The sequence below is a fragment of the Alternaria triticimaculans genome (genome assembly GCF_023758025.1).
Source record: "Alternaria triticimaculans strain BMP 0046 chromosome Unknown scaffold_1, whole genome shotgun sequence".
In the NCBI taxonomy this organism is placed as follows: Eukaryota; Fungi; Ascomycota; class Dothideomycetes; order Pleosporales; family Pleosporaceae; genus Alternaria; species Alternaria triticimaculans.
Window position 1 is genome coordinate 261,378 of NW_026055958.1, and position 13,091 is coordinate 274,468.

General features: G+C 53.4%; 2 protein-coding genes across 2 annotated transcripts; one reads left to right on the forward strand and one right to left on the reverse strand.

Annotated features, from left to right (window-relative positions):
- Positions 1 to 957: 957 nt before the first annotated feature.
- Positions 958 to 8,857, reverse strand: J4E78_000084 (uncharacterized protein; the record flags this gene model as incomplete). The annotated part of the gene is made up of 3 exons (XM_049360750.1): positions 958 to 3,414; positions 3,461 to 8,670; positions 8,854 to 8,857. 3 exons carry the CDS (start codon positions 8,855 to 8,857, stop codon positions 958 to 960), a joined length of 7,671 nt encoding a protein of 2,556 aa, XP_049226033.1.
- Positions 8,858 to 10,400: 1,543 nt separating this feature from the next.
- J4E78_000085 (uncharacterized protein) lies at positions 10,401 to 12,545 on the forward strand (the record flags this gene model as incomplete). The annotated part of the gene is made up of 2 exons (XM_049360751.1): positions 10,401 to 12,194; positions 12,249 to 12,545. The coding sequence occupies 2 exons, from the start codon at positions 10,401 to 10,403 to the stop codon at positions 12,543 to 12,545; spliced, it is 2,091 nt and encodes a 696-aa protein (XP_049226034.1).
- Positions 12,546 to 13,091: the final 546 nt, after the last annotated feature.

The window sequence follows — 13,091 nt, forward strand, 5'->3', positions numbered from 1 at the left end:
AGCACTTGCCAAAGCTCGCGCTCCTCATGCCGCACGCACCCCCAATACCCATACACACCACCCCTACAACAATGCTCACCTACATCCACCATCCAGCAGGCCCAGTCGTAATCCGCACAACGCACCCCTCCATCGCACTCTGCTACCAGGACCGCGGCTGGCTAACCACATCATCATTTGCCAAAGTCCTACGCGACCAGCCAGAATGGCATTCCACACCCGTCTTGTCGTCCACCTCTATTACTTCGTCTTCATCTACTGAACCTGTAGAGAGCATATTCGCACGTATCGCTTCCACAGTACTATCCTCACTCAGCGCCACGATAGCCGTAGTACCAAGTTATGCACCCACAGGAGTGCGTAGTATTGCGCCTCTATTCGTAGGCGAGGTTGGAGATGGTGTAGACCGAGAGAAGCGGGAGGAATTTATCAATAATGGAGGGCCGATACATTGGATGACGGCGGTAGAACGAACTTGGTATCGAGATCACGGCTTGCCTCTTCCGACAACAGGCTGGCTAAAGTGCAGTCGAAGGTGTGAGGCGATTGAGCATAGACTTGAGAGCGGCGAACTCGACATCGATGTTTCACCACCGGGTTACGAGGCGGCCATAAGCATACGCTAGGATGCATGTCGATCGATGACGCAGGATGCTGTGACTAGAGAACGACGAATATGAATAGTACATGAGCATTCTAATCGTATTATTGGCACTATGGTATCTCGCGAGCTGAAAATGGCTAAAAGGAAAAGAGCGTTTGGTATCTTTTGGACGTCACCCACACATGCAATAAATCATCCTTTCCTCGTACGAAAGCACCATCCCAATATTACGCCTTGGTATCCGGTCATTCCATCCTTCTCTTTGTACAAATAAACACATTACTCCATGTATATACTTGGCACTCGTATCCTCGAGCACCTATCTTCTGTACTCTTTACTTCCTCCGGCCATCTTACAGATCCGCGCTCTTGGGATTCACCAGGTAGATGTCAGGTACCTTCGGCACCTGGGGACTCTTTTGTAATGCCAATTTGATCGCATCTCTTGTCTTGGCCCCTTCCTTGTTGTCCCCACCGCCGCCAGTCAGTCGCCTCATGCCGCTCCTAAAGCGACTACGCGTATCGTGAGCGACAGGTTTGATAATGTTCTCCAGACTAAAGGTCCCGGCTTTGTCTGTGCTGTTCGAACGACCAGCCGAGTACTCGTCGTCGGAGAACGGCTCGTTTTGTTCGTCAAGAGTGGTGGACGAAAGTGAAGGTGAAATGCGCTGTGGTTGGTTTGGAGCAGATGGCGACGTCACTGATCGGGCATGTAAATTAGGGCGGGGGTGGCTTGTTGGGGGTAAGGTACTCGAAGAAGAGTTGGCAAAGGAGCTAAAAGCGCCCGGGGTCATGACACCAGGGTCCCTAGCCGGGGAGAGCTTGACATCAGAGATGAACCCCGACTGAAATGATGTAACGGATGCGTTTCGCGTAAGAGATTTGTGCAGGATAGGCGCCGTTTGCTGATCGTATAGATTCTCACGCATATCGTGAGCAAACGATCCATTCGCGTAACGCCCCGAGGACGAGAAGTTTGGTAAGTCTGTCAACGTCTCGGCGTCATCGTCATCCTCAAAGAAGTCGTCCAAGCTGTCTAGTTTCATGACCAGTTCACCAATGTGACTGTCGCCCCGAGTATCTTCTGAAGTCATGGTCGCTGTTCGGTGGTAGTCGGATAACGGGCTGAACGGGAATTCTTCTTGGCGGAATTCTACTTTGGGTGTCTCGGTGTCTGGCACATTCATCTCACCGAAATTTCCGCAGGTGTAGAAGACAGCGTGGACGTTGGCCCTCGTCAACTGCGAGTGCATGGCGGGGATCGGAATTGACCAGCCGCTTTCTTCAGGGATACCGTACAATGACTGCGTTTTCTCGAACTGTTTCTTGTACCCTCTGGTGGAGTGAGAACCTGCCATACTCATTCGAATATGCTGCTTGTCGAACGGCGTAAGAGTACTAGTCATGTTGAGATTGATGACGAAGTCCAGAACCCTCAGAGCTTGAGGGCAATACGCACTCTGTAGTAGTCGTAGAAGAGGCGAGAAAAGATCGGATCCTTTGGAGGCCATCTCCGGCTTGCGCATATCGATCTCGGGTAACAGGACGCAGAGGACTTCCATTGTGTTGATCTTCATCCAATCGATGTTGTTCATCAAGAGACCGAGCAGGAACACGAGGCTGCCGAACTCATGTTCTGGGAAGAATGTTGAGCGGATAGCGGACATTGTCTGCGCGAGAAAATCCTTCTCTTGACGATACCTCTTCATTGCGAAGGCTGTCAACGCTTCGGACAGCGATGTGCATTGGTAATGCTGATCGGCAACCTTTGCAAGCACTTCGGCGGTGGCTCGAACACTAGAATCTTTTGCTGTAGAGTCGAACGAGCGTAGGAATCTTGGCAGATTCGCGAGGATGGCGTACATTAGTCGGCTATCATCGCCCACGATGCGGCTGGAAGGTAGGACCACCAATCTCTCCAAGATTCGTAAAGATCGATCCAGACATGTGCTCGATCGGATACCCTTGTACGTCAGTTGAGCAAGGCCTTCGAACTTGCCTTCCCATTTATCCGGGCAACTTTCTTCCAGGATTGCCAGCACCTCTTCGTCGCCCAGATCAAGCTTGTCGAGGAACTTGTCTAGCATCAGCAGGCTCTCCATGAATTCGCCTTCGTGTATGGTATCCAAGCATGCGCAAGTGGTCCAGAACAATTGAGGGTACTGTATGAGGTCGTCCGGTGCTAGTGCTTCGATGATCGTTCGTAACGTCGTAAGTATTTCCATAGAGAATGTCTGTATATCGCTCTCCTCGTCTGATATGGTATTGGAAAGTCTTGCAAGCATGTCGGAAAGCATCTGCTGATCGAGCGAGCTCAAGATGCAGCGGAAGAGCTGGAATGATCGACATGCAATATGTCGGACCGGACACGACGTGGCCCAATTCAGTGCGACTCGCCCCCAAGCTTCTCGAAGCCCAGGGTACGCAAATGAAAAGAATCTCATGACCTCGCCAGCAACATACTCCATCGGCTCGGGAACCTTGAACGTTGAATCTGCAACGTCTTTGCCATTCTTGTCATCGTAACTCCATACCACTTTGGCGTCATGTTGTCGAATACCTTCAATGAAATCTTCGATCGATCTTTTGTTGATGCCTGGCGTATCGTCTTCAATCTTGGAGATGACTAGCTCGTGGATTAGATGCACAAGCATCTCGCGAGACTGGTCCTGAACTACAGAAGTATAGTGATCCCAAAGAACCAAGACCACCTGTAGAAGCAAAGGAATGTGCTCCTTGGCTACCTCAACTGGAGATACCATAAGATCAACCAACAGGATGAGGCAAACTTGTCCCAGAGCGAAGCCGGACTATGAGAATTAGCGCAGTTCATTCCAAGTTTTACTTTATGCTTACCTGCTTGTTGCTACTTGGTAGGACCTGAGTGAGATCGGCCAAGTATGGTAGATTGACGGCGTCTGGTGGTGGTGGCATAGGCTCGCGCTTTTCGCTTACCATGGACCGCGGGTTGATCTGTAGGAGCAAGAATTCGACCACCTTCAGCCCTGCAGGGGTACTCGATAGATGGACTACGATCTGCTTGGAGTAGTCGACGTAGTTTTGTTCCCGTTTGTCTAGGCAAAGGTTGATGATGAAGTTCAAGATTAACTGAACATTTCCACCGTACGGCCCCGTTGCTAATGCTTGCCAGAGCGCCTGAATCTCATTGTGTAGTACGTTGCCGGCCTTGTAAGTGATCTCAAAGAGGTTGACAAGCAGCATGTAAGAATTAGCAGTCGGTCCTCCATCCGGATTTACTTGGAGTTCGACGGATTGCACCCAAGGAAGCATAGCGGCAACCATGTTGCGTTTGTGGTCAGGCTTGAGATCTTTGAAGTAGTAGGAAAATTGCGAGAAGACCAGGAAGGCGAGTTCAGCATGCTGCTTAGCGAGCCTCCGTGACGTCTCGAATTGCGCCAGCTTGTAGACAGCAACAGTCTTGTCAGAAATGCTGATATCTAGATCTTGCAACTTCGAGTTCTTGCCCTCGCGAGCTTCAAGCGTTCGGAGCAATCGCGTTGATTTGGTGCGTATCTCGCTGTTCTCGTGTCCAAGCGTATAAAGACCAGCGCTGAGTACTTTCCAGAATGGCAACGTATAGTCCTCATGTTGTGTGAGGACTTGTGTGACAACTTCAAAGTAGCTTTCCAACGCTTTGCCAGAAACTGCGAGGTAGCACATTTCGATTGCCTTGTCCAGCAAGTATGGATGCTCGCGGTTGTGCAGTATAAGGTTAGTGAGTGCTCGGCGACCAATCGCGTGTGTCCGATCGCTCGGGGTTTCGAAGATGCTCTGGATCCACGAGAGCATGCGTATAACATCGAACTGAAGCAGGACTTTGCTGTCAGTGGTAATACTAACAGGCCCGCCACACAACGCCGCCATGGCACTCAGCGCTGCGGTTCGAAGATCGCGTTTTTCGATCTCAAGAGCCGCAGTCGCGTTGCCTTTGTTGTTTTTATCTACCTCTCGATCAAGCATGGAACGGCGCATCTGTTCTTCACGCTGGCGGATCTGAGACTGGTTTGCCGCATAGCCGCACCACTCTTCCATCAATGTGAATGCAGCTTTCCGGGCTTGGAAAGGCATCCAATGCAAAGGATCACTGGTTTTGTTGATGCCCTCAAACAAAACCTCCACCAGTCCACAATAGTGCGTACGTAGCTTCTGATAGCGCGCTTCGAGTTGGACCTCCGTATCACTCAGGAATATTCTCAGATCCTTGGTGTAGTTCATGAGATTGTTGATTATCCATTCGTCATTGTGAGCCTCAGGGAGCTTGAGAAATTGCTGAGAGGTCAGCTTGTAGACGTGTGTAATCTCAGTCCGAAGATGGTCAGTTCGATAGTTGATTGGGCGAGGACTGCTGATCGTCCGGTTGTGATTTCCCAAGCGCATCTTCGCCTCCTCAGCGCAAGCAGCCACGATCCCTTGAAGCGATTCGAGCAGTGTACGATAGAGGTTGAGGTTGACGGAACCGAGGCCGATGACCGCAGCATCCCGAATGGCGACATTGTCCACTGACAGGAACGGAAGGACTTTGGAAAACAACTCGGTAGCAGTATGTTGCTTGTTCGTGCTAATTTGTGAAGATTTTGAGCTTTTACGCGAGTGATTTCCTTGCGTGGCTGATGTGGCCGTCGGACCGAGACTTGTCAATGTCGTGAAGGCGAATATGAGGTACAACTTCCACTGTTCGATAACGACTTCTGGTGATGTGGAAGCGAGGCGGCCACTGAGCTTGCTACTCCCGGGCTCGAAGGGTGAATACGGCGTAGAGCGCTGACCCTCGGCTAAGGATGATAGAGTTCGATACATCTGTGCAAGTCTCGCACAGACTATGTCACGAGTGAGAGTCACGGCGAAAGGACAAACCTCAAAGCTGATTCGAACCAGATTGGGGAAGATCTTGAACCACAGGGTAGCGTCGTACGGCACGTCGCTACCACAAAGCTCAACAAGGGTACTCTGCACATTGCTCTTACGCATGCCGCGTTGCAATCGACTGCGCTCAGCCAACGACAACTTTTCATCGCTAATGTCGAGAACTCTCTGGGGGCTGCCCTCCATTACCCGGATAACACGTGTATTGGAGCCTCCCAGAGCCGTGTCAAATTCAGTTATGAGGCGTAGCACGGTGACAGCGTACGAGCGGACGCGACGTGAAGGCGAGCATAGGAAGAAGAGACCATGGGACTCAACTTCGTCAACGTGCGCCCACACTGAAGACAGATCAAGAAGAGCCGCGCGATTACCAGAACCGTCATCTGGCGTATCCAATGCTGCTTTACGTGTCTTGCGCTTGATCTCTTCAATCCATATCTCTAGTAGCTCCACGTAGAGTTTCAAGGTGTTCTCGATGTGCCCAGCCCCAAGCATGCCACCATCAGACATAGTGGCATAACGGTCGTCGAAATTAAAGATGAACCGTGCAAAGCCAATCGTGACTTGCTGTGCATGTGATTGTCGGGCTATAGATTTGAGTGATTGAGCGGATGACACAGCGATGTTCCCCTGTACGTGGGCTGTCCCGGTGCACAACAGGTTTACCAGTGAATTGAATGGTATATGTGGAGACAGACAGCGGGGTAAAGCCTGAACAGCGACATGCAAGAGGTCATAAAACCCTTGCCGCGGATCTGTGGTGGTCATGTAATCTTCACGAGGAGCGAAACTGAAGGCCGCCGCCATAGGGGTCTTTGGTGTTTGCGAAGAGAATTTCTCGTCGAGTACGGCCTGGCCTCCGAATGCGTTGTCGCAGATGATGGTGATCTCCCCCAAGATCTTACAGAAGCGGATATAGTACTCCTTGGCCACTTCGGCGAAACCGGCGAAGTTCACAGGACGCGACAGACGCTCTTCCTTGAGAAGACTTGACTTTATGGGTAGAGGCTGTGAAGGCCGCGGACTAGAAGGAAGAGCCGGGAGCTCGTTCGATACCGCGTTTGGATCGTAGTCGAACGTAAGTGGAAAAGGCGGCTGCTCCGTGTTTTCGAGATCAGCCATGATGGCCAGAAACGAGCGGATGCCAATGACCATACGGTCAGGCTCTAGGTTTTCGACGCGCAATTCTCGGCCCGACAAGAACATATCGGAGTTGAGCAGGGGAAAGATGATGGTCTTGAAGCAAAGGTCTTGGTACTTGTAGCCGATAATGCGTGTCAGTTGTATCAATGGCTCAGCGATGGCTGGTTCAGTTGATAGGTACGATCGCCTTCCGGGTTGGAACACCATTCGTATGATTTCTTCCAACCGGCGAACAGCGACATTTGGTGCTTCGGTTCCCCGCCTGTATATGTAAGTCCACACTAGCCGACAAATGCCTCGAAGGGCGATGGCTCTGGTTGCGCGCTCTTTGAGTCGTGGCTGAGTAGACAAGGCGAGCGCAAGCCATTGCGAGAGAAAGGTTTCGGTCGGAGAAGCACATAGGATGGCGGCCATGAGTGGGAAGGCTTCGTGCCAGTGTTTCGGCTTGCCCAGCAGTATGGCAGCGCGCTGCTTCATCATGTCGATCACAGTCTTCCATCTAGGAGCGTTGAGTTCAATGGTCGCTTTAGAGGTGATACGTAATAAGAGTTCCCTTAGGACTTGGCAGTACGCATATTTGACCGGCTGGCCGTGGGCACTGGTGAAAAGCTTTGCCATGGAAAGCATGAAATCACATGTCCGGTCCCAGGTGTCTTCAGGATATGACTTCACTTGTAAGTGCCTTAGAGCGCGAATGAGCAAGGCGCCCTTGGCTTCATGGTCTCGGTTGTACTGATTCTTGATGGCCAAGTGACCATCGACGATCTTCAGGTCGGTGATGAACTTGTCTTGCACTTGGTCAAAAATGAGGCCACTCAGCACACCGAGCAGTTGACTGTAGATGGTCCAATTGGCGAGGTTGAGAGGGGATATGTCCACGAGGTCAGGGTCCACGGTGCTGAGCTGGCCGTAGAAAAGACCAAGAAGACGGTCGGCCATCTCAAAAGTCAAGTTATGGAGGTCGGTTTGGGTCATGATCTCGATCAGGACGCGGCAAAGGATGTAGGTTGAGACAGTCGAGCGCTGTTCCGCTTGTGTGACAGTCTGCTGCAGAGCGACGATGTGGTCGGGGCCAGATGCTACAGAGGCTGCGGATTGATTATCCAGTTGTTGGACCGGTTCAGTATTACGTCGAGATAGCGCAGGATGGAGTTGAAGCCCTGGGTTGGCTTGTCGGGCAGTAAGTAAGTGAGTGCGCTGCTTGGACGCCTCCTCGCTCTTGGCTTTGCGCCATAGCATGATGGTGTCTATAAGCGGCTTTGGCTTGTGGCGCGCAATATGGCCCAGGGCCGCGATGAGCTGGTCGAAGGTAGGGTCTACACCAGGTCCACAGACACCCTCTACCCGGGCCTCAGGCTGGCCTCTCTCCGTCATGCACTGGTTGATCTTCTGCTCGGCCTGGCTGATGAAGGCGTTGAAGAGGTGGTGCAGGGCATATTCGCCAACCGTCTTGAGTTCGTGGGGATGCGGCGGGTGGCGCGACTGGGAGCGGTGGTGATTGTGGCCCTTTCGCACGGATCTGGCACTCGGCGCCCGCTCAGGCTTGCGGTGAGAAATGCTTCCATCGCTGGATGCCGCCTGTGGCCCCACGCCGGCATAGACGTTCCCTGTGCCTGCGCCAGGCTGCATGCCGTTGGCGGCGAAGGCGTCGGCTATTGATTCCTGCGACATGAGGGCTCCATCGAGGGTTGCCCCGGCGGCGGCGGCGATGATCTGGGGGCTCAGCGGGCTGGTGGCGGGGGAGTTGACGAAGCTGGTGTTGCGCGAGTGCTGGATGCCGTGGACGATGGACGTGTTGCGGTTGTGGGCGTACGAGCCCGAGGGCTTGCGCTCGAGCGTCGTCAGGGTGCGGTCGGGGCTCGAATTGCTGCTGGCAGCCTTGACGGCCGGAGTCTGGGAGCGCGAGGCGATGGTTCGTGACGAGGCAGTCAGCGCACGCCCGCGGGTCTGGCTGGGCTCACGCGAGGCCGACGAGGGGTGCTCTATATGGTGCGACACATTCCCAGCAGCTGGTCGAGCTTGCAGGAGAGGGAAAGCAGCTGCATTGGGCAAGGCACAGGGGTCAGCACAGTTCTGAGGCAGCGCGGAGAAGCGTCGACGTCAAGATAAGGCTTTGTCGCCATGGCACCTGAAGAGCCGGCACTGTCAAACTCCAGGCCGCGTGGGGAGTGCGTTTCACAGCTGAATGACGACGGGCCTGGGGCTAGGGAAATGCTACTCACACATGCCGCAGGCTTCGCGTGCAGCATCTTCCGTGGCGCGCGGAGAATACTGCAGCCTATCTTCCAAGGCTCAAGACGTAGAGGGCGCCGTTAAAGGGTCGCGACGGCTGTCAAGGATGTCTCGAGGTGGATGAAATGGGTACGTAGTGGTGCCCTGTGCCTGACTAGCCGCCGTCTAGCTTGATTCGAGGCAACGATCATCCATGGCGCCCGGCATCAACACGGCTCTGGAGATCGATCCGAGCCTGGAGATTATTCAGTCCCACGTGGTCTGCCTTTCTGGGAGCTGGGCATGGCAAGCTATCGATAGGCCTCGAGAGCCTCATACGTAGGTGAGGGGTTCCTCCCGTGTCAGTATGCCTCCTAGGCAGTTACTGAGAGGTACCTGATAACGGGCGCTTCTATCCTAGATACCTAGGTAGTGCTCAGCTGACCTTGATCGGAAGGAAGAGTATTGGTAACTGCCGTACGCGATGCTTCTCCATCTGTGATTTGTCGTTCACCATGCACATGTCTATTCGTACATGAGAATAGTAGGCTGACTCATTATGACACACGTGCAGTAAGGCTGGAGATGCAAGACTGTAGACGTGGGAGTTGCGACATCTTAAACGCGCAGTGATGACAAGACTTAGATATCTGCATCGGGATAGGCGCCTCTTTACCTCAGTCGATACTGCCACCTGCACTTGCTCTGGCTGCGCATATATATGCACTTCCAGGCTTCGCTTAGTCTACGGTCTTGGTGCGTGAAGCATCCATGAGATGATACCAGGAACACCCAGGAAGACGGCTAGCTGCCTTTGAGCACTGGGCAAGACGCCTCGTCATCTTTGCGCAATCATACGCGAAAACTCTACTTTAAAGCGAACTGTGAATCTATTGTCAGTGCGGGAAAGTTTCCCGCCCTGGAGTTGGCCATCACATGGTTACTGTCTCTATCATCGCCTAGCCTTGCACGACTGTCGCGTGCATGCTGCATCTTTCTTACCGCCGGCTTGACGCTGCTCCTCTGTAGATTCGATGCCTCCATCTGCCGTGATTCGCACGAGGTCGTCGTATGTGTGGCCGCAGTGTGCCCCACAAAGGTACCGAAGTGCTGGCGGGGTTCTTGGTAGCCATGGCGGAAAGGCCGCGAGGGTCGGGAAAGTCAGGGTCTCACCTGAGGCCCGCCGTTGTTTCTGAGCTGCCCCAGCGGAATGGCTGCGGAACGCTTCGGCTTCCGATGGGCGTCTGCCAGTCAGTGACGGCACCACTTTTGGCCACTTTACCCGTGTCGAGGAAGCGGTCAGAGATGTGTAGAGTCTAAAGGCGAGATTACCGTTTGGTGTGCTGTCTCAACAGCCTGCTTGCGGCTCCGTGGCCAGATCTTGATAAGATTGAGTTGAGACGCACGGCCACTTGCCATTCCGATCCTCCGTTGCGAAGCCGCATACAAATATTACCGTGTCGTTTCCAATCCCCTTCCGGACGGCAACTTTCTACTGTGTCCATGTCAGTCAGCCCCTCATTCTCCCGCCGACTCTGCTAACGCCCCTCGCAGCACCATGGCACAACTCGACACCTTGGACCTTATCGTGCTGGCCGCCCTCCTGGTCGGCACAGTAGCCTACTTCACCAAAGGCACCTACTGGGGCGTCTATGGAGACCCCTACGGCAGCTCCATGGCCACGGCCAATGGCGCTGCAAAGGCTGGCAAGTCGCGCAACATAATAGAGAAGATGGACGAGACAGACAAGAACTGCGTCGTCTTCTACGGTAGCCAGACGGGCACGGCAGAGGACTATGCCTCCCGCATCTCCAAGGAGGGCCATTCGCGATTCGGCCTCAAGACCATGGTGGCAGATCTGGAGGAGTACGATTTCGAGAACCTCGACACCTTTCCCGAAGACAAGCTCGCCGTATTCGTACTGGCCACCTACGGCGAGGGCGAGCCCACCGATAACGCCGTCGAGTTCTACGAGTTTATCGGTTCTGAAGATGTCAGCTTCTCGGAGGGTGGCAGCATCGACGACAAGCCCCTCAACAAGCTCAACTACGTCGCATTCGGTCTCGGTAACAACACATACGAACACTACAACTCCATGGTCCGCAACGTCGACAAGTACTTGACGAGGCTCGGTGCCACCAGACTGGGTGCTGCTGGTGAGGGCGACGATGGCGCTGGCACCATGGAAGAGGATTTCCTCGCCTGGAAGGAGCCCATGTGGACTGCTGTTGCCGAGAAGATGGGTCTGGAGGAGCGCGAAGCCATGTACGAGCCCGTTTTCGAAGTCAATGAGAAGCCAGAGCTATCTCCCGAAGATGACACCGTTTACCTCGGCGAGCCCAACAAGAACCACCTTGAGGGCAACCAAAAGGGTCCTTTCAACGCCAACAACCCCTTTATCGCCCCCATCGTCGAATCTGCCGAACTCTTCAACTCCGACAACCGAAACTGCCTACACATGGAAATCAGCATCGCTGGATCCAATCTGTCATACACCACCGGTGATCACATCGCCATCTGGCCCAACAACGCCGGCAGGGAAGTCGATAGGCTGTTCAAGGTTCTCGGCAAGGAAGACAAGCGCCACACGGTTATTTCAGTCAGAGGTCTCGACCCCACCGCCAAAGTTCCATTCCCGTCGCCAACTACGTACGATGCCGCCGTCCGCTTCCACATTGAGATCAACGCCGCCGTGTCGCGTCAACTTGTCTCTGTCATTGCACAGTTTGCGCCAAATGACGAGATCAAGGCTGAGATCGTGAAACTCGGTAGCGACAAGGACTACTTCAGGGAGCAGGTTACCGACCGCAACCTCAACCTTGGCCAGCTGCTCGAGATCACCGGAAAGGGCGCCACATGGGACAAGATCCCATTCTCATTCCTGTTCGAAACCATGGTCAAGATCCAACCTCGTTACTACTCCATCTCCTCGTCGTCTCTGGTCCAGAAAGACAAGATCTCCATCACTGCTATTGTTGAGTCCATCGAGAAGCCCGGCGCACCATACGCTTTGAAGGGCGTCACCACCAACTACCTCTTGGCCTTGAAGCAGAAGCAACACGGCGACCCCAACCCGGATCCTCACGGCCTGAACTACACCATCACCGGCCCTCGCAACAAGTATGACGGTATTCACGTCCCGGTTCACGTCCGCCACTCCAACTTCAAGCTTCCTTCAGATCCTTCCAAGCCTATCATCATGGTCGGACCCGGTACTGGTGTCGCACCCTTCCGTGGTTTCGTTCAAGAAAGAGCTGCACAGGCAAAGGCTGGTCAGAATGTCGGAAAGACCATTCTGTTCTTCGGGTGCCGAAAGCAATCAGAGGACTTCATGTATGCCGATGAATGGAAGGTAAGTCTCATGATGCCATGTCAACCACTCATTCCGGGCTAACACAATCTGCAGCAATACCAAGCAGACATGGGCGACAAGTTCGAGATGCACACTGCTTTCTCGCGAGACGGTCCCAAGAAGGTCTATGTACAGAACAAACTTGAAGAGGCCGGCGAAGAAGTCAATAAGCTGCTCGAGCAGAAGGCCTACTTCTACGTCTGCGGTGACGCCGCGCATATGGCCCGCGAGGTAAACACGCTTCTCGGCAAAATCATCTCCAAGTACAGGAACGTGCCGGAGACAAAGGGTGAGGAGATTGTCAAGGCCATGAGGGCGTCGAATCAGTACCAAGAAGACGTCTGGTCATGATGCGTCAAGGAGCGGGGAGATTGTTTTAGAAAGAGCTTTTTGAGCATGCATTTTCATGGTAGAATGGTGTGAGCGATGGCGTTTGATCTGACGAAAACATTTCGCATTGGAGTATATTGGCTCTAAATCTGAAGCCTGGATGGACATGTACAGTTATGTGACCACCATTTTACATAGTCTGCAGTGTGGGACCAGCTCATTTGATCAATCATAAATATCAAACTCTTCTGATTCACCTCTCACTCAGCTGATTGTGACATGTATCAAGAAAGATGTTGAGCGACCGCAGCCTAATGCTGTGGTGCGCTGCTGTGGTAGGCAAAACGTGCGCTAGTTCACACGGGCAGGGTCCGGCCATGATTGGTCGATGCACGTGCGCGCGCGGTGCCTGCCGCGGGGATGGCTCCCATAAACCTCGTCTATAAGCATCAACGCCTCGCATGCATACACACTGCTTCAAAATAGTTTCGTCATCTGCCGTTCCCGCCCATCAACTGCGCCGCGATAATCGACGAAGGGTCTTCTCCATCACAAGCTCGAGTTGCG